The sequence below is a fragment of the Abramis brama genome, assembly GCF_963993115.1.
Source record: "Abramis brama genome assembly, chromosome: 7".
Lineage (NCBI taxonomy): Eukaryota > Metazoa > Chordata > Actinopteri > Cypriniformes > Leuciscidae > Abramis > Abramis brama.
In genome coordinates, this window is record NC_139969.1 from 40,515,353 (window position 1) to 40,537,081 (window position 21,729).

Consider the following 21,729-nt stretch of genomic DNA (forward strand, 5'->3'; position numbering starts at 1 on the left):
CAGGGCAGATGAAACTTTGGTTCCTCTAATTTGGTACTGTTGATGTGCTTGAGGCCACGGATTATATCCTCCCTTATTTGTTTCACTTGCATGTTGTTTAGGTTCACAAGCGTTCCACTAAAACAGTAATGTACTGTAGAAAACAAAGCATTCTGGGCAATAATTTGCACAGTAAGCAACTGCTTCTAATATACAACCCATTTTCAACAGTAATCTACTGTATTTCTGTATTATTTAAGTCACAATGCATTGTGGGCCGGTGCATTTTTGAAGCAATGGCACAAGAGTTTGAGTACGAGTAAGTCTTCTCATATCTGTGCTCGTGGAGATCATGACAGGAATATATGTGGAAAATAGAAGAAAACTAATCAGAAACTAAACTGGAAGTTTTTGTCGGAGTGTGACTCTCAAACAGTGACTGATGAGCTGGAACTGAACAAGCCGGACTAACGCTCCAGAGTAAAGTGAGTGATTATAAACCCATTAAACAGAGAGGGTAAAATCCTGTCGATTCACTGTAATACATCATTTATTCCCAAATTTCAAGGCGTTCAGACTATTTCTGTATTTCTTGGTGGCACTCAGCCTGATGGTTTGGCGTCTAATGTTTGTTAACGGGAGAAAAAAATAAACTAAATAACTGGTCAAATCTGTTCTTAAACATTATTGATTATTAAACTTTTAAAAAACGTAATTCCGTTATAAGATGTATAACAGAGTTTGAGTTTGTATTCTTTTCTGCACTTTTTCTTACTTGCATACATTTTCATGTTGCTCTTACTCTTGTCTATAATTTTGTCCATTATAAATAAATGTTCATCTTTTTATTAGCCCATTACTGTTGCCTGTGTTTTTACTGCAGTCATTTCCTGTGTGATTCAAACTTTTGAGTTTCCCTTTTGACCCAGAGCTGTGTTGCCAAAATGACCCAAATTGGGTTGTTTTTACCTCACCATATTTAGAGTGTATTGTAAATTGAAATCATGATATAATGACCCCCAGAACGCAATTTGGCCCAAGCCCCAAAACATATGAAAAAAAATATACGCAATATGTTTACATATAAGCAGAAAATATTTTACTGTCATAATGGGAATATAATACATCTATCCACTCTTTGTGCATTAAAAGAATATTTACCACACACATTTCTGCAATTTCGAAGAACTTAAAGATAGTGTCATGAATGACTCAGAATGGCAGCAAAGGGTTTTAAAAAGACTTACTATTCAATGAAAAATTACATTTCAAAGCTGGATTTGTTGAACACAACTAGACGCTGATTTCCTTGCATTTCTGGGGGCTGAAATCAATTACTTTATTACACAGCTTATATTTAATATGTGAATATTTAAGTTTTTGACTTAATACGAATATTTTTGTTTTTGTAAGTTCAACAAATAATGACCGGCTTAAATTCAGATTGGTTTATTTCATTTTAAAAAACACCCTCTTTATCACTCAATATTTTGCTTGTGAAGTCACCTCCACAACACTGCTTTTGATTATCGTATACAAGACTTTTGTCATTTATGTATTTCCATAGATGTGATTTAAGCTGCAGTTGCAGTGATGCACCACAAAACCCATCATTTCCACATTCATTACAGCTTAAACCATTGCTACACTATCTTTATTATACAGTGTCAGGTGTTATAAGACAACTGCTACTGCTGTCATGTCATACTGACAAAACTGCATTGTTCCCAGAAGCCTACTAGCGACACAAGAGCTTCATTCATCAAAGCAGACTAAGAGTTATATTATTATTAAGAACGCGCTCCATTATATTCATTTGTTCTGTTGAAGACATGAGGAGGCTCAACAGACTCAATATGGTTATATGAAAAGCATGGAGAAAGCAGAACTACATGTAGATGTCCTCGACCGGACGTCCCACCACAGGACAGGTCTGGTTACTCACCGCATGTGCATCTCGGTGGGCCATCAGGATGGCGAAGTTAGTCAGGTGACTGCAGGAACAGGTGGTGTGAGTCTTGTTAGTGTCGAGGAGTTTGCAGCCTTGTGTTGACCAGTATCCTACCATGCTCCGCTCCGAATAGTTCCAGAACGAGCAGTTTGGGTTGAAGTAGTTCTCGGTCTGATGAATGAAGAAACATGACATTTTATTTGCACCCTCTTAATAACAAAAGGCACAATGTTTTATACCCAAACTGTATGTTTTCCTCGATCAACAACCTCAATTTACTCTTTTTATTTTTAAGTTGCCAGTCAGCACCAACATTTTTGATCATATTAACAAATTTTCATTGCCTCCATGATCGGATAACATGCACCAATGCTACATTTTTCTAAATGTCATAATCATTTGTTAACAAACAAGTATTCATTACTTCAATGAGCTCATTGTTTATGCCTTCAATTATTACATTGTTTAAATTAATACATTTTTAGCTAACTGTGATTTTGTATATGTACATTTCTGAAATACATAACTTAGACAGTGTCCTCTGATAACAGATCACTCTAAATTGTAATGTGGACTCTGCTTTAAAACGAGGTGTATTGTGAAAAGCGCTTTATAAATAAATGTGAATTGAATTGAATTGAATTGAATTGAATAAATGATGGAAAATCTGGTCAATGGCGGGGAAAGAGTTAAGAATGTTTTTCGAGGTTTAACTCTAACCTTAACTCAAATCCTGGAATCAGAAAGCATTACTTGCCTATTCAAAATAACATGCCCCATATTTTAAGACATTCCAGTTACCAAATATTTAGCAGCTGAAATGGGAATGGTTTTTACATCTTTCTTGTATGCACACAAACAGACAAAATAAAGCAATACAAGGAAAACAAAAAATGGTAACACTTTACAATAAGGTTCATTAGTTAACATTAGTTAATGTATTAAGTTAACTAACATGAACTAACCATGATACATTTGTTACTGTATTTATGAATCTTTGTTAATGTTAGTTAAAAAAAATCCAGCTGTTCATTGTTTTTTCATGTTGGTTCACAAAGCATTAATTAATTAATGTTAACAAATACAACCTTTGATTTAAATAACGTATTAGTAAATGTTGAAATTAATATTAACTAAGATGAATAAATGCTGTAGAAGTATTGTTCATTCTTAGATAATGTTAACTAATGAACCTTATTGTAAAGTGTTACCACTAAAATGAACAGAAATAACATCCTTAAGCGTCTTACATCCAAGTGCTCGAGTGTGAAGACGACCGGCTCGGACACGAACACGCGGCTGGACTCTTTGTTGATGGAGGCGGAGAGGATGTGTGAGTTGACGGTCAGCGTGTGGTTTCTGACTCCGCTCTCGCCCATCAGTCTCACCGTGGCGTTCTCCGTACTGAGGAAATGCCCCAAGTGCTTATAAAGGACAAACACCAGCTTGGCAATGCCTTGAGTATAGAAACCATGAGAGGAGATACCATGTTATTACACTGACAAACAAACAAACAGAACTTGGGTAAAATGGCTTTAGGGTTTTATTTGTCTTCTTAATAAAATATCAATGACATTTTCTTTCTTATTTTGAACTTTCTCTTTCAGGTCAACTACTGTCATAACTAGGGATGGGCATCGAGAACCGTTTCCAAATGTTCGATTTGGAAAATTTGATTTGGCACATTTCGATTCCGCTTCTTGGTTCCTGTGTGCATTTTAATGTGATTCAAACCAGTGGTTCACTGCCGTCTCTATAATAACACCAATCAAACAACAGAAGACAAAGAGAAAATTCACTCGTTCTTGACTGAATAACCTTTGCAACTATATTTGTAATGTAAATTATATTCATAAAGTGCAGTGCTATTTTACATTTTTTCATTTCTAGTTTCTCAACCCGAATAACTACAAATATTAAAACTGTTTATTTCAATCGTATATTTGTTCAGTTGTATTTATTTGTTGGGATTGCTAAGTTTTTAATTACTGAGTGTTTACTTGTCTTTAATAATGCTTGAAATGTATATTAGTTAGGCTAGATATTTAATGGTATTTTTAAACCACAGGCGAACGCTCCTTGTGTAAGTGTTCTTTAGCCTGTTGATTTATGTTCATGATATTCAGTTACAGTTAAATGTTTTGCAATAAGACTTTGAATAAATGTGAATGATATCTAATGTTTTTTTGTTTTGTTTTTACCTTTGGAATTGGAATGGTATTTGATAAGAAACAGAATTGCTAAAATTCAAACGATTTACCATATTTCTTACCACAATTTTTTTATTAGTCGTTTAATAATTTTAATGGAACTGAAATCGGAAACGTTAGGCGGAACTGGGAAATGTCTTATGATTCCCAACCCTAGTCATATCAACAGATCGAAGAGAACATTAGATATTACAAGCTTTTTTTTTTTTTTTTACCAGTACCCAGAATACCAACACATGTTGAAAGGATACGCAAAGGTATCCTTGAGTACTAGTTTATTACAGCTATAGTAACACAAGAATGCATGTAAAGAGTGTATAACAGTAGCTTGCAAGTGAAGCTTGAATGTTTATGGCCTTCATTACATCCTACAGTTCAGGAAATCACTGACTTCATTAACTGAGCATCTGAAGATCCTTCACTCAAGAATAACCTTGCATTCATTTACCGTTTTTACTGTTGAGCTTGACCATGTTTGCTGAGAGCTGAATTGTGGCTCCTCTTTTGCTGGTCTGTGGAAACCTGAAGTCCTGAATTTGGCCATCGGTGCTCAACACATACACGTCCAACACTGAAAGAAGAAAGAAATCATATGGATTGCTATGTGCATTTAAGTTTTTTTGAACAAAATACTAAACGACTGCAGTTGCATAAACTGCCCGGGAAGTTTTCTCACATTCTTCTGTCAGATGGAGATTAACAACCGTTTCTCAGTTTCATTAAGTCTACGTGAGGTAATTTAATTAAAACAAGACATTGTGCACATAAAAGAGACTGAATTGAGAAGAAAGCAATATAATTGTGCTTCAAGGTTTCCTAATGCTCCTCGGGCCACAGCCAACCAATTCTGCATTTGCACCACATTATTTTCAAACGAGAGGCAGAGAATAAAAAAGGGTGTACTCTTTAATGTAAGCAGATCATGTTTTCACTTTAACAATAAATGCTGTTCTCAAGTTAATTTAACTTGTGCCTAAATTTAAGGGAAAAAAACTATTCAATACCTTCTACTAAAATCGGCACCTTTAACTGAAAGATGGCGTCGTTTTGTCAGCCGCCACTTTAAGTACTTTAAGTTTAAGTTTTAAAGTGTAAGTCCACGTTAAGTTTTTGTAATTTCTGACATTCATTTCCCTTTTGATGTGAAAGCAACAGATCTGACAGCTACGACTTGACAGACCTTGTTTAAAACAACAACACGAATCAGGCACACAAACACAGGTCTGAGGTGGAAAAGCACTGAGGCCAGGTGTAGAGGTGCAGGAACCCAGAGGACTGTCCCGTGAACTGACAGATGAGAGCACAAAGCTGACTTATGAATGAGATCACGTTACTAATTAATTCAGCTGGCAGGGCCTGGCTTGGATTTTACCATGTGGACGGTTTCAGGGCCGCCACATGCTGAGACCGGAGCTAAACCGATTTGCTCTCAGCACTTCACCAATTATGAATGCATTCATTAAATATTACAAACAGAACAATATCAACCTATTTACATGCACTCAAGGTAATGTGACAAGTCAGACTTGATGCATGTAAGCACTTTACCACAATGTAATCATTTTAACTGTTGGTGATTTTAAAATTTAAAGAGGACCTATTTTGCACTTCATTTTGTTTTTGGTCACGTCTAGAACAGGTTTTCCTGCTTGAATGTTGATTATTCTCCTCATATTCTCCATTGTTGCGGCTCCTCTCTTCCCAGTCTGTCAGTAACTCTCTGTTTAGTTCCTGTCTCTATGAAGCCCCTCCTCCTGAAAAGCACACTGTGCTCTGATTGGTCGGCTGTAGCAGTGTGTTGTGATTGGTCGAGCGCTTCGAGTGTGTTTGGGAAATGTCCCGCCCCTTACCATAACCACCAGTTTAACTTAACCAGGCCCCGCCCCTTTATTCTGCGCATTAATTATTATAATGAGGAATATTGTGGCGTGTTCGTTCCCGGAAGAAACTCAAGACTACAATGGAGGCGTTTCAGGAGTTCAGAAACACTGACTCTGATATAGAGAAGAACTGGAGCTTTTTCACTCTCAGCAACATTACACACTAAAGCCAGATGAAGATGGAGAAAAGCAGAATAGATCCTCTTTAAAAGGTTGCTTTGATTATGCCTTCTGTTTTACATTCATTCTTGCTATTTAGAATATAAATATATATAAACTAGTACACAAGAAACATTTAGTTTTTAACTTTGTGAGAGGTTCAGATGCCATTTTTGCGGTTCCTCACGGTCCGATTCATTGAGAGTTAGAATAGCAACTGTACATGGTGACTTATGCCTGAGAAAGCAATGCAAGGATGTCCTTTTTTCAACACTTGAAATCCAGCCAGAATGAGCTCAACACATGGAGTCAAACTCTGCAGCCTTTGACTAAATAACTGAACAGTTTGAAAGGCTATTTCACTCAACTTCAGATTTAGTCTCCATTTAAAAGTCAAACTAAACTGATGGCCTTTCAGATTTCTCAAAGAACAGGTGTGAGATTAGAAACTGCTTTATTTTCTTCTACTTCACTGCAAACACACTTGGTTCAATAACCACTAGATATGAAATCTCTCGTTTTCTCAATGTTTTGCATGACTCATGACCTCATGCACTGGACATGTCAACTAGGGACCGCACGATATATCTGCCACCATATCCGTATCGGCCCATATATGTTCATTTTTAATGTAATCATTATCGGCTCAATAAGAAAATTTGGCCGATATATTAAAGCCGATAAATAATGTATTATTTCCTCCAGCTGAGACACTTCAGATGCGCACTGTTCAACATGATGGGTTTGAATTGCTTGAAATATGATTGAAATCACTTTGAAAAGGAAAATGCAGTTCAGTGCAAGTCTGTCATATCGGCTACATAAAGTTATAATAAGAACATCATTATAATTGTGTGCTTGGGACATGACACTTTTGTTTTTGTAATCAGGCACTAAAAAATGATATACAATTTGGATTTAGATTTATTAGCCAATATGTTGGCTTTCAAATATAACGAATTATCGATTATCGGTATCGGCCAAAATGTTCATATCAGTGCATCCCCAATATCAGCTGTCCATCCATCAATCCTGCAGCTGTAATATGATCAATACTGATGAAAGAACATGCCAGAAACAGACACACAACCATCACACTACTGTGGCTTTACAGGTCCATTTCTGCAAGCGTCTTGAAGACGTTGCCACAGTTCTTATGGATTTAGTCTCAGTTGTTGTTCCCAGACAGACTCAATGCTGGTGAAAACAGATCTGTGTGTGGAAACCATTGAGGACTCCTCATGCCTACCATTATCATCACAATTAATGTCAAAAGGAATGTTTGGAAATGTAAACTGATATTTCTTACTGACACGCTGCCTTAAAACAATTGGTTGGCGAACAATCTAAGACGTTGTATATAAAAATATAAAAAACTGTATATAAAAAAAAGTTTTCGTTTACTTTTGACCTTAACTTGATCACATAGATCTGCATAGGATTATTTTGGAATAAAAGTACAAAGAGAATGAAAATATATTACATTCTATTTGATTATCAAAAAGTGCATTAAACATTAATCCGGCTTTCCAAAACTGGGATTCATGAAAGAACTGCAGGGAGTTCGGGACTTGATGAAAGCTAATAATTAATAAAATAATAATTATTAAAAGGGATAGTTCATCCAAAAATAAAAATACAGAAAACAGATCTCAGGCCCCATTAACTAACATAGTTTTAATTTGTTCCTACTATGGAAAGCACTGAGATCTGTTTAGTTACCGGCATTCTTCAAAACATCTTCTTTTGTGTCCAGCAGAAGAGAGAAACTCATACAGGTTTGGAACAACTTGAGGGAGAATAAATGATGACAGAATCTTTATTTCTGGGCGAACTGGCCCTTTATTAACAGGCGGTGCATTATTTTCAAACGCGGTAGAGGATGAACCTTGTGTCACCATATAACTTTCAGAGCAGCTTTACAGCAGAACTGAACTCTGTTTATCACTGTAAAGCTGCTTTGAAACATCAGTATTGTATAAAACTCTATAGACTGCGTATACGTGTATTGTCATAGCTTGTGAACAGTGAAGAATGCTAAACCTTGGTTCTCAAACTCCAGAAAGGTCAGTCTCTTGATCCAGCCTGAAAGCGGACGGACAGAAGAAAGCTGAGACTCTGAGTAAACTCTTGCACAGCCGTCAGACTCCTGCATTATTCACTGCAGATTCTCATATCTGTGACTGTAAATATCAATCAGCACAATCATTTCCTGAGCCCAGATCCAATCTGCCGGGAAAGCTTGTCTAAATTAAGCGTTGTGTCGGATTGCTTGGTTTCTTCCCTAGGAATCTGATATCTGTAGAGATGGATGTGTGTGTGTGTGTGTGTGTAGTAGCAAAAGCAGTGTGTGTTACCGTCATCTAAAAGACTCTGCAAGATCTAAACATGTACAGAATCAAGAGCTTCATTAGAAACAAAACACCACAGCAAGCAGATAAAGTCAGAAACAAAACATGTGTGTTTAGATTCATAGATGAACACACACACAGCTCTCCGGAAACGCTCAGAGCGCTGAACTGGGTCCATGAAACACACTGAAGACGTTCTGCTGCTGCAGTGTGTTGGATTTGCATACGGTCTAATATGCTAGATGCCTGAATAATTAATCATGTTTCCACTCTCTATACATATTTCTTTACTTCTGAGGAGCTGGAGCTAAATGTGCCAGTTTCAGCGCACTGCAGCCAAGCGGTGCCCACACGTCTACTGTAGCAGCGCTGTCAACAGCGGGGAAAAGTTAACATTAAGATATTTCCATAGGCATCAGCTATAGAGGAAGAGCAGTGAACACAACAGTCCACAAGAGGGTGCAATAACAGATATAACCCCAACTGCACCATGGTACAATATATTATTTATTGCTAAGGGGAACAAATGCATTTATTTAGTAAAGTAAAGTACATACAATTAGATTTAGCCTCAGCTCTCAGGCCAGTTCCAGTGCTCACTTTCACCAAGTTCTTTTAGTCCTAGATTGACTTGTGATGAAAATTGCTTGAAAGTTCGGTCAATATTTCGACATTTTCTCTTTTTCAGTTGATTAATTAAACCAAACATTCAAACATTTTATGTTAATGTGCACTACCACTCAAAAGTTTGGGGTCAGTAAGGTTATATTGTTGAAGTCAGAAGATAAGTCTCTTCTGCTCACCGAGGCTGCGTTTATTTGATCAAAAACACAGTAAACATTGTGAAATATTATTACAATTTAAAATAACTGTTTTCTATGTGATTATATAGTCAAGTGTAATTTATTCCTGGGATCAAAGCTGAATTTCCAGCATCATTACTCCAGTCTTCAGTGCCACGATGAAAATGAAATTAATACATACATTTTAGTAATGTAATTTTACAGTTGTACTACAAAATAAAATAATTTTAGTAAATACTTGATTTCTTATTATACAGTACAACAATTACAATATCATATTTTTTTATTTTCTTTAAAATATTATTTAGTAATAATAAATGTCTTCATAATAATCATAATAAAAATCATTATTATTATAATTATATTACACTAAATTGGTCAAAAAAGTGGGAATGTGCCCTATGCATACATTTTGTTTTATTTTTTAACTCTTTAAGTCTTCAGGAATATAAAATAATTTTCTATTTTTTAAAATAATTTTTATTTTGCTCATTCCGGAATGATTAATTGTTTCTGAATATAGTTATTCACGTCATCTGCTGAACATTTCTGTTTCTTGACATCACAATATATTGCAGAAAATGTATTTTTTAGGATTCTTTGATTAAATATTACAATAGAAAGTTCACAGTAACATTTATTAGAAATAAAGATATTATACAACCTTATATAAAAAACTGTCACTCTTGATCAATTTAAAGCATTTTTACTGAGTCTAAAAAATAAATAAAAGTTATTGTTGACACGAAACCTTTGAACATGTGTGATGTATGAAAATGATACTATTGCAATGAAATCTTTGGCGCTTTAGTTAGTCATGATGTGTTTTAATGTGTAAGGGGGAAAAGCTCATTCACTACACAATTTAATGAACAATTCACATTTGTTTTGTTCTTGAAATGTGTTCTGGTTGAGGCTTTTAAATACTTAACAATAGACTTTTCAGACGACGATGCTGTAAACCAAAGGCATTAGTCGGCTTGGGATTCTTTAACTGAATTGAACACTGATTAAGGCCAATGCAACTGAACAGAGCGTTTCATTCACAGCAGGATGTTCACGTTCTGACCCGCACGCAACTTAATGCAAGTTCAATAGTAGTTCAGAAACAGTGATAATAATAAATCCTCTTTAAAGGGGCGGTTGATTATGATTTCACTTGTCTAACTTTAGTTAGTGTGTAATGTTGCAGTTCGAGCATAAACAACATCTGCAAAGTTACGACGCTCAAAGTTCAAAGCAAAGGGAGATATTTGCTTTTACAGAAATGGCTTTTTAAGGACTACAACAAACGGCTGGTAGAGACTACACCACATTCCTCCCGGGTTAGTGACATCACCAACCCTAAAATTTACATAAACCACGCCCTCGGGAACACGATTTATAGCTTATCAAGACAGAATATGCTAATCAATGACTAGAAGATAACTACACATCAGCTTCATAAATTCATCAACTAACCATTCAGAAATGTCCTGTTGCTTCTACATGTCGTCACTTCTTCTTGAGTCTCTCCATCATTCTGACTCCGGTTTGAACATAAAAGACTAAAAGTTTTTGAAATTTTCGGAAGGACACAAGCTGTTGAAGCTCCGCCCCCTGTGCCGGGAGCAGCAGCTCATTTGCATTTAAAGGAACAGACACAAAACGGTGTGTTTTTGCTCACCCTTAAAAGTGACAAATTTAACATGCTATATAAAAATATCTGTGGGGTATTTTGAGCTAAAAGTTCACACACTCTGGGGACATCAAAGGCTTATTTTACATCTAAGGGCATTATACAACCACTTTAAACTAGAGACTGTCTTAAGAATGATGCTGTATTCTCTGAGCACAAAGGCATATGAAATCTTTGGCAGCACTAGTTTCCCGTACAAAACTTTGTACCGTGTCAATTGGCAGTTGGTTTTAGAATGTTCAGAAAAATAATTTAGAATTCCGAGTTGTTTGGCACCAGTAGCTGAACTGACCTTTACCCCGTTCAAGCATTCCTGCCAATTCTACTTCCTTCAGCTTTGGTTTTCATAATGAGCCGTTATGACTCTATTAGTCGTTCAGTGTCAGCGGCGACAGGCGGCTCACATGGAAACTTCATCAGTCAGACAGAAAGACTCACCGATGTTCTCGGCGGGCACTCTGACGACGGCGGGCTCGATCAGGTTGTCTGCGAGGACAAAGGCTCCTTCCTCCAGGGTATCCAGTAACATAGTGGCCGCATGCGTTTGCTCTGTGGAATTCATGTCCTTCCAGGATTTAAGAGCTTCTGGCCTCAGGAGGTTGTCAACCGTGTCCACGATGGCCTGTAACCATGGAAACAAGGGAAATGACAAGCGGTTGATATTTTTCCAACACTTTCCCTGGGAAAAAAAAAGGAATATGCTGGGAAGAGCAGAAGCAAATGAAACACGCAACAACTGTAATGGGAAATGAAACACTTTCTGAAAAGTAGTATGCTGTGTGACTTCACGGCTCAACAGTTAATGTGTTGTGTGTGTTTATGCCAGCTTTCATTCGAGATCACCAGGACTGTGAACACATTTTGAGCTTCCAAAATAACATTATTATCCAATTCTAGTACAGTCTCCTCTGCTACATCATCTACTTGATTGTCATATTAATTTCCTGTTAGGGATCAATAATGCATCTCTTCCTCCCTGGATCTGACTGCAATGCTGTCACAAAACATCTTCCTGCACAGTCAAAACATGATCAGACTGGAAGTGGCTTGCAGGTTATAGGAAAGACTCCAGAAAACGGGACGTTCTCATTTGCATCAAAGAAAAATCATTAGTATGCAATTCAATTAAAGGATCCCAAGCTGACTAACAACACTGCAGTGCCTCTGGGTTTAACGTCTGACACATTAAATCACAGACAGACAAATTGTGTTTTATGTTTAGTATCATATTTGAAACTTTTATAGTCTATTTAGTATGATATAGCTACAATATAGAGGAAAAAAATTATAATTTTATTGAGGCCCAAATGAAGAAAAAAAATTGCAATTTGGTGCAGATGTTAAAATTTATATGGCAAAAAGTAAATAAAATTCTGATGCTTATAGTGTAAATCAATGAGATCTTTATAATAGTATAACAGATACTTACATAAAACGAATATAAATATCAGTCGTCACTATATCTGCCAATAATATGTCTCAGTAAGATGATATTTAATGCTTAGTTTCATGATCAAAGCTCTGTTTTTATCATGGGTGCCAAAACATATAAGTTCAGTATTTAAAAGCCTCAAACAGAGCAAATGTATTAAACAGATTTATGTGTAGATCTCAAAAGAATTCAAAGCACTAATTCATGTAAGAATGTTTTACAAACAAAATGAATAATTATCTTTTAAAATTAAAAATTAAAAAAATTAAAAAGTTTCTTACATTTTTAAAATGTTATGTTGCTAAACGTAAATGAATATAATATACAAAACATACATTTAAAAAGTGTAAAATTGATCATTTAACAAAATTATTTACAATTTCAAAGGTGGAGTATGCAAGATATTTTATGTTAAAATAAATTATTTCAGTTTATAATTCATTGACTAAGTATGTCATTCATGGGCTCGCTCAGATCCATCAATCTCTCTCCAGCTCAACCAATAGCGTGAGTTTGGAGGCGTGGCTACAGTAGTGGGCAGAGCCACATGGTGTTTAGACCAATGGGAAAAGACATTCAGCTTCGGTTACAAAATTCACTGTATTTAGATCTTCAAAGACTAAACCGATACAACCAATACTCTACAGCATCATCATGCATCCTTTCAGAAAGACAAATATACCAGTTTCTAATGTTAACTCAAACAGTTGCGGCGCGTCATGTCAAAAAATGCATCCAGTGCAGATCAATCGGATGGGTTTATTATAGACGAGACGCTTGCGTTCGCTTTAGACCGAGTGTTAGCTACTCAATTACTTGTGACACGTAGCAACACAGCTAAAAGTATTCCTAAAACGGGGCGGCAGTGGCTGAGTGGTTCATGTAGGTTGTCTACAAACCGAAAGGTTGGTGGTTCAATCCCCGGTTCCACTTGACCAAGTGTTGAGGTGTCCATGAGCAAGACACCTAACCCCAGCTGCTCCCGACGAGCTGGATGGCGCCTTGCATGGCTGACACCGCCGTCGGTGTATGAATGAGTGAGTGAGTGAGTGAGTGAATGGGTGAATGTGAGGCAATGTGTAAAGCGCTTTGGTGGCCATAGGTCTGTGAAAGCGCTATATAAATGCAGTCCATTTTACCATTTAAAACGTTGGACCTGTTATTGAAAGTAACCTACGTTTAAATGTTGAGACATGCCTTCACAAGCACCGTAAGAGCTGTGACTGAGATGTTGAGTTTGCAACATATTCCACTAGTGTCGCAGAACTACATACTTCACTTCTAAAGGCCTTTCCCAGACGGGGGGAGCTGTTACCTGTTGAGACTGTGAGAGGATCTCATTACCACAGAGCCCTTGAATGACATGGAGTAACTGTAGCACACTAACCCCATGATCACGGCAGTGATGACTCCTGTAATTAGTCTACAGTAAGTCAACAGCATCTGCCAAACCACAAGAGGTGTTCACAGCCTCTTCTAGCTGGCTGGCAAGTTATGACGGACAGCGACTGATGGAGAACTGTGTGTGTGTGTGTGTGTGTGTGGGCTGTCTGAAGTGCGAGTGGCCTTGTGGGCTGTGGCGTTTCTTTCAGAGATGAAGCTCTGCTGAATATGCGCTGCTACCGGTGTTATGAAGGCATCCGCCATTATCAAGAGACACACACAGAAATAACAGTGGGAAATATCTCTCCACAGTTCAGTTCGTGAAGGATTTTCAACCTCTAAAATCATTGGGCTCGTTTGAACTTGGCATTAACATGCAACATGTTTCCGGATGTTGTCCACATACACACACTGAAAAGATATGTGTAAATGCATTTGTGATCAGATCTGTGTGCCCTGGTACAGAGGTAGTCGAAGGCGGATTGCGATTGGATTGTAATGTTAACACAATCTAGCCATCGCTTTTGAGAGACAATCAGGAGCGGAGTAGAAAGGTCCCGATATAATCACTGCGAATTTCTTCTTCGTTCTTTGCTTAGGGGCACAAAGAAGCTTTGGCAAGCTGTTTCGAACACAAAACAAACTTTGTTTTAATCCTTATTTTGTTCAATTGATGCCAGTTTGTTGAAATATACTGGGACCTATTCATTGTCTGAAAAGGATGCGCAATTTTCCCACCACATCTGGCAATGATTTCAGACCCAAATGTCCCTTTTTAGCGTTTCTAATCACAGCATTTTTAAAATGTATTGTTATTTGCAACCTCTGCTTCCTCATTTATGAGAATTTCAAAGTGTAGCTCTGTGACTGAAAATAGTTTTTAAAAGAAACCCCGCCACTTCAGGAGCGACTTTACACCGGGGCCATTTTCTTTCTATTACTTATTTTAAATAATGCATGGGACACAGAGATCTGATCAGCTTTCCAGATACAGAAGCTACTTGATGTTGACAAGCATAAATGTGCCGTGTCCTGATTGGCTGATGATCCCAATCTGCTGGATCGGATCACAGTCATTGCATCTTAGTGCCAAGTGCAAACGCAGCCTTAGTGTATGGAAAACAGAGATCGCTTTCTTTCTGGGAAGCGTTTTCACAAGAAAACACTATTTCAGTCTTTCTACTTCAAAATATCATCCCAGGCAGCAACATAGTGTCGGCCCAGATCCGGCCCACGTCTGGTTCATGTTGAATCTACAAGCGCCAGATGTGGCCCAGATCTGGGCCGACACTATGTTGCTGTCTGGGATGTTTAAATCAATGTGTTACAATTATTTGTGAAATTTACTAGCAATTTCTGAGGCACTGAATGAGCACCGAATGAGCCAATGAGCCTGTCCAGTAGGGCTGGGTTAAAAATATACATTTCTCAATTTTAATTGATTCTCATTTTGATGAACCGATATACATTCTTAAATCCCAAGAATCAATATTTTAGATGAATAAAAAAGTTGCACCTCCAATCCAATAATTCGCAATAAGCTTTGTGCTTTGATACTTTTGATATTAAACAAAGTCCCAGCTTTCAAAGTCTCTCAATTTCATTGCAAAATTCAAATAAGTTTTGTTTTGTTGCTCTTTAATGTAGCGTGACGGATCGCTGTAGTGCCACAGTTCAAGCAGTTCGTGAACCGATCATCTCTTCCTCTTTACTACTAGTTACAGCAGCAAATCTGGAATCAAAATCTTGAATCAAAATCGAATTGAATCTTGTATGTGTGTCAATGCCCAGCCCTAATGTCCAGAAATAAACGAATCAAACCTACAGTCCGAATGAGCTGGTCCTAACTGTTGACCTCGGAAAACTTCCAGTCAGAACCGGCTCATTTGATTTTCTTTTTTTTTTCATTTCGAACCATTTTTTTATTTGTTTGTTCAATAACTCGTCTGGACATGCTCATTGGCTCATGCAACCATTTAAAAGAACAATTCGTTCAAGAATCGAACAGCACAACTCAGAGGTGTGTCCATCGTTTAGTTCAATACAATGTTCTAATTGCAGAAATTCATAGTCAATGTGAGTCGATAAACTAAATTGTTTTTTTTTCTTTAAATCAACTATCAACCCAGTCAAACTTTCTGTTTCAAAAGGAAATATCAACACAGAAAAAGAAAAAAGCATTAATAAAAAAGGGGTTGTGAATTTCTATCTATGTACAGTGTGTGATATGCCATTATTCTTTGACAGGTGCAGCTTTGAATAACTGACTGAAACACGTCATTCACAATGACAGCACTACAGAGATGTGCATTAAAGACAAGACAGAAATGCAGGGGGAGAAAGTGGCAGAGTGAAACGCTCACATCTCAGCTGGTGAAGAAGTGGACTTGAGGAATATGCACTTTGATCACAATATCAGCTGACAGACCAGAGCGATTATGACTGTGGGATGTCCATTACTCAGACACAGAACAAGAGTGTGGAGTTAAGGGAGAAAAGCGGTGAGGAGGAGGATGGGAAAGCAACACAAAGCAGGACAGAAAGACAAGAGCCACACTTCATCATCAGCAGACAGACTCACACGGGCCAGCAGGACACGTGGGTTTCAGACACACACACACACACACACTCAAGCTGCATGCAGAAGAGCAGTTGAAGGGAGTTCTGGGAGGGGGTCCGTATATACCTTTGTATAGGCCCTGCAAGTCCTCTCTCTTTTTTGACGCTTTTTTTTATCAAACACAAAGACGGTAGATTAGGAACAACACACACACACACACAGAGAGAGAGAGAAAAAGAGAGGGAAAGAGAAACAGAACAAATAAGAGCCTGTGTGTCAGCCATTTCAAGTATGGAGAGAAGTGTTCAAAGTGTTCAACTAGCAGCTCTGTTCCAGTGATTTGGATTTATTTTTTCTTGTATGAAAACCACAGTTTTTTTCATTTTAAAATACTAGGCACTTTTACATGCACATTCTTAACCCCATAATGCTTAATAAGCTGACAATGCGTGTGGTCATGTAAACGTGTTAACCTGTTTTCCTTTATCAGAGTGAAGTCATAAACTGATCAACACCATATCCACATGCGAGAACATAGTTTTTCTCAGAGGCTGATCTTTCATACGTCACTTCACTTAAAGGTGCAGTGTGTAATATTGACAGCTAGTGGATGAAATGGGTACTGGTTGTTTCCCCACCTCCTCCTCCCCAGACTCGACGCTCACACGGGTTGACATGACACACCACAAGAACAAGTGTAATTTATAATGGACAGTGACAAGCTTTACACTAAGTTGATCAGCTAAAGTAGGCTATCAACGTCATAGAGCTTTTTAGTTCTGGTAGAATCCGCGATCTCTGACCCAGTTCGTTTGATGTTTTAATTGCTGCAATACGCTGTGTTTTCCACCAACTGGCAACCTGTGGTGGCGAAATACTATTGGATAAACTGGCAGTGAGTGAGATCGCACAGACCAAAACAAAAACAGACATTATGACACGGAACGCACATTTCAAAGTAGAATAACTGGTTGCAGCAATGCTTTTCTTAGAAGTAAGTATTTGAACTCAGCATGTTTACTAAATTTCTGAGAACATATTATGGTATTTTTATGCTTTAGTACAGTCAAAAAACATACATACAGCACCTTTAAGTATCAAATTACATGACATACAGTGAAAGTACGGAGCTATTCAATGAACGTGGATGCCATACAGTTCAGATGTGATCTCTGCAAAATCTGTAGAGAATATTATTAGTTTGTATATTTATGCTTATATTGAGATGTTGAATAATTGACTTTATATTCTATAAATCTATTTAGAGCTCTATTTTGTGGGGTGTGTGGAGTGATGGATGGATAGATGGATGGTTGGATGGGTGTATGGGTGGATGATTGTATGGGTGGATGTGTGGATGGATGGGTGTATGGGTGGATGTGTGGATGGATGGGTGTATGGGTGGATGTGTGGATGGATTATTGGATGGATAGATGATTTGATGTGTGTATGGGTGGATGTGTGGATGTGTGGATGGATGGATAGATGATTGGATGGATGGATGGAGGAATGATTGGATGGATGGATGGCGGAATGATTGGATGGATGGGTGGATGGATGGATGGATGGATGGAGGAATGATTGGATGGATGGATGGATGGATGGCGGAATGATTGGATGGATGGATGGATGGATGGAATGATTGGATGGATGGATGGATGGATGATTGGATGGATGGATGGATGGATGGATGGATGGATGGATGAATGGATGGATGATTGGATGGATGGATGATTGGATGGATGGATGGATGGATGGATGGATGGAAGGATGGAAGGATGATTGGATGGATGGATGGATGGATGGATGGATGTATGGAAGGATGATTGGATGTATGGAAGGATGATTGGATGGATGGATGGATGGAAGGATGATTGGATGTATGGAAGGATGATTGGATGGATGGATGGATGGATGTATGGAAGGATGATTGGATGGATGGATGGATGGATGGAAGGATGATTGGATGGATGGATGGATGACCTTCTTGAGAGTGTTGACTGAGTGCAATAACAGATAAATCAGCCGTGGGAGTTTCCATGGCAATATAAGCCGTGCTGGAAATGCCAAATAATCTCTAGCATTAGGAACTAACCCCTCACTCATCGACTTCATTCAAGTCTTAAAGCATTATTGTACTTTTCCTGGCTACTGAATTTGTCCTGATAAAAGCATCTCCAGCCGAGACCGTCGAAGCAGAGCTGTTGACGAATCAAGCTTCAGTCATGTGACTGATGAGCCAGAACGAGCAGAGTGTCCTGTACCTTGTTGAAGCTGCGTCCCGCCGTGTCTTTATCGTTGGGCTTGAGCTCCTGAAGCTGAGCGTCCAGTATATCCACCAGCTGCTCCATGAGGCGCACAGACCAGCTGATGTCCCCGGCGAACACCGGGCCCTGCGTGTGCCGCGCCAACTCGTTCGCCAGGTTAGCAGCGTTCTCACCAGTGCGGATCTGGAGAACACCAGTCAAACACACGTTAATAAACTGGACAGTTACTCATATTAATAAGGGCTGGGCATTGCCCCAGATTTCACCACTCAACCACAGTAGTCAACATTTGTCTGAAACTAACTCAACCGTGTAGAAAGCTGATAAATGGATGCATGTTATGAGTCGATCTGGTTTTAATGGTCATTAAGTATGAACAACACCCGTTCTTGTCTTAGGACAACTTTGATGAACTGTTTTGATCCACTTCAAATGTTGACCACTATACTTCAATTCACAAGCTTGCTATTCATTTATGATTCACTACGTCAATTTTTCTCAAGGAAAAAAAACCTTTGTAAACTAAAGCTGTAAACTGTACAGGGAAACACTGTCAGTCTGTGCATTACTATTATTGCATTATTATTAGAGGTCAATGTTCATTCATCAACTGAAAACAGCACAGACTAAAAAATCATTTCTCGGGATATAAGAATAGATGTCAAATCGAGAAATCAATATTTTCAACTCGTGAATACTGTATGAAATAAAGTGTGCGTTTGATTGTTTTAAACTGTTACATCTGTCTATTTTAATACATTAAACTGCATCACATCATACCAGCAGTGTATTAAACGATGTCCTATTTCAGCCACATACAGTACATACAGTACACTCAATATCAAGCAATACTCTATGGCAAATCTCAACTGCTTGATTGTTTATATCAGGGTTTCTCAAACTCGGTCCTGGAGGGCCGCTGTCCTGCACAGTTTAGCTCCAACCCTGATCAAACACACCTGAGCAAGCTAATCAATGTCTTCAGGATCACTAGAAACTCACAGCTAGGTGTGTTTGATCAGGGTTGGAGCTAAACTGTGCAGGACGGCGGCCCTCCAGGACAGAGTTTGAGAAACCCTGGTTTATATCATCACTTGTATTATATCACCAGCTCTAATATGCTAGATGCGACTATCCGGCATGAAGACATTAAGATTTAAAAAACATCATTATTTTCTGTAAAAACGTGTTAGTTATTGTGGACTGACCTTCTGTGCCACCTGGCTCACCCAGTGAGAGGTGCAGTTGCTGAGATCAGGGCCTTTCGGGCTCCAGGTGCCGTCGCTAGCCGAGCAGAGGAACAACGCCATTCCTGAGCAAACACACACGCAAATCTGCTCAACACTCACTTTAACATGTGTTCATTCGAAGATTTAGCGTGTGTTCACACTTGGCATGTGTGGCTGGATTAAACAGACCCTGGTGTGACTGGTTTCATTTGAATAAGTGTGAACACTTAGCCTGACTACGTCAGACTTCGTACTTCCGCTCAATTTCATTTCGCTTCTGTACTCAGTCTGAGACAGCGTCATAGCTTTCCGTTTTCCTCCGGCCTGAAAACAGCCGGCCAATCAACGAACAGAGGGCGGGCTGAGAGCCGTGATGTAGACGCTGATTGTACCGTGGATGCGTAGATTTACTTCACATAATCTGCAAAAGTCGTTCACAGCCATGTTCACTCCGGTATTTCGCTCGATGGTTTTGTTTTCGCATCATACATGTGTTTACAGTGGAAGTTAGATGCGGCTGAGCATGCGCATAACACACGCCATAACCAAACGTTATGTGATTGGCTTACGGGTAACCAATGATTTTAAACTTCAGACAAGCGCCCCCCCCCGCGAGAAAGAAAACGCTTTTCAATTATGCCATGCCAGACTCTGTCTACGAAGCAAAGCGAAGTAGCAGAGTTTGGTATTACTAGGCTAGTGAACACTGCCATCTGAACCAAACAAGCGGTCTAAACAAACTCGGGTGCAATTCGACTGAAATATGAACAAACACGGACCGAAGAACCAAAAACAGGAAGATGCGACCCTAAAAAGGACAGAATGCTCAAGCAAACCTGTGTTTTCTCGTCATAGGCCCTATTCGCACAGGTTAGTATTATCTGGGACCTTGTGTGATTGAGAAATTACCCCTCCACATCTGAATTCACATTCGCACAGGATTAGCGAAGCCTGTGATTTTACTCAAATTCACCGACTCATCTCCTGGATATGAGGTCAATAGGCAATTGCTTGGAAATGTCTTGTCGTTTTTAGTGTTGGGTATCGTTTTAATTTTAACGATTCCGATTCTGCTTAACAATCCTAATTTCTTTTCCGACAAGGTAAACAAAAACTTTGATATTCAAATTTAGTCTTATTGCAAAACATTGAATTGTAGCTGAATATCATGAACAAAAATCAACAGGCTAAAGAACACTAACACAAGGAACATTATTAAAGACAAGTAAACACTATAGAGACGGCAGCAGGAATATTAGGATGCTGTCACTTTAAGAGCTGCACGGATCCAATATCCTGTTACACACGTGTGTGTGTGTGTGTGTGTGTGTGTGTGTGTGTGTGTGTGTGTGTGTGTGTAGCACAGAAATGTCGCGCTCGAATGCTTTAAAGTCATATTGAAATCCTCACAAAGGAATTGATAAGAGGAATCAAAATTTTTATTTTATAACAAGTATTCGATTCCCAACCCTAGTCATTATAGGTCTAGCCGTATGATATATCATAAAGAGAACAATGTCCCTTACCGCATGTCATCCATCTCCATCTAATCTTTATTGTTGTTTTCGCTCTTTTGATGGTTTTCTCTTTCTGTAAATTGTAATGTAAATTCTGTATGGTGTATAGCAATATGACCCAGCATCCAAAATACCATCAAAACATTCAGTCTCCGTTCTTCACGAACGATGGATAAAAAGGCGCACAGGAAACAAAAACCTTGAAAAAATGATATACGACCCCGCCAAATCCTGGTCAAATCACCAATATTATCTCAGGACCTCGGTGTTCAGAGAAATAGGGTCGGGCATTTGTGGGGGAATTTTTATTTTACAAATTACAGACATGTC

General features: G+C 38.4%; 1 protein-coding gene across 2 annotated transcripts in view; it reads right to left on the reverse strand.

The window, feature by feature from the left end:
• The window catches only part of adgrl2b.1 (adhesion G protein-coupled receptor L2b, tandem duplicate 1), a 117,456-nt gene that overhangs the window by 35,198 nt on the left and 60,529 nt on the right, over window positions 1-21,729 (reverse strand). Inside the window, exons 7-13 of one of the 2 annotated variants that reach the window (XM_084120586.1) lie at window positions 19,862-19,965; window positions 18,651-18,836; window positions 16,513-16,551; window positions 11,450-11,633; window positions 4,589-4,711; window positions 3,181-3,386; window positions 1,925-2,101 (exon numbers count right to left, since the gene is read on the reverse strand). In XM_084120586.1, coding sequence (XP_083976712.1) covers window positions 1,925-2,101; window positions 3,181-3,386; window positions 4,589-4,711; window positions 11,450-11,633; window positions 16,513-16,551; window positions 18,651-18,836; window positions 19,862-19,965 — 1,019 coding nt within the window. The remainder of the gene's footprint in view (window positions 1-1,924; window positions 2,102-3,180; window positions 3,387-4,588; window positions 4,712-11,449; window positions 11,634-16,512; window positions 16,552-18,650; window positions 18,837-19,861; window positions 19,966-21,729) is intronic. The other variant, XM_084120587.1, reaches the window with a different exon arrangement.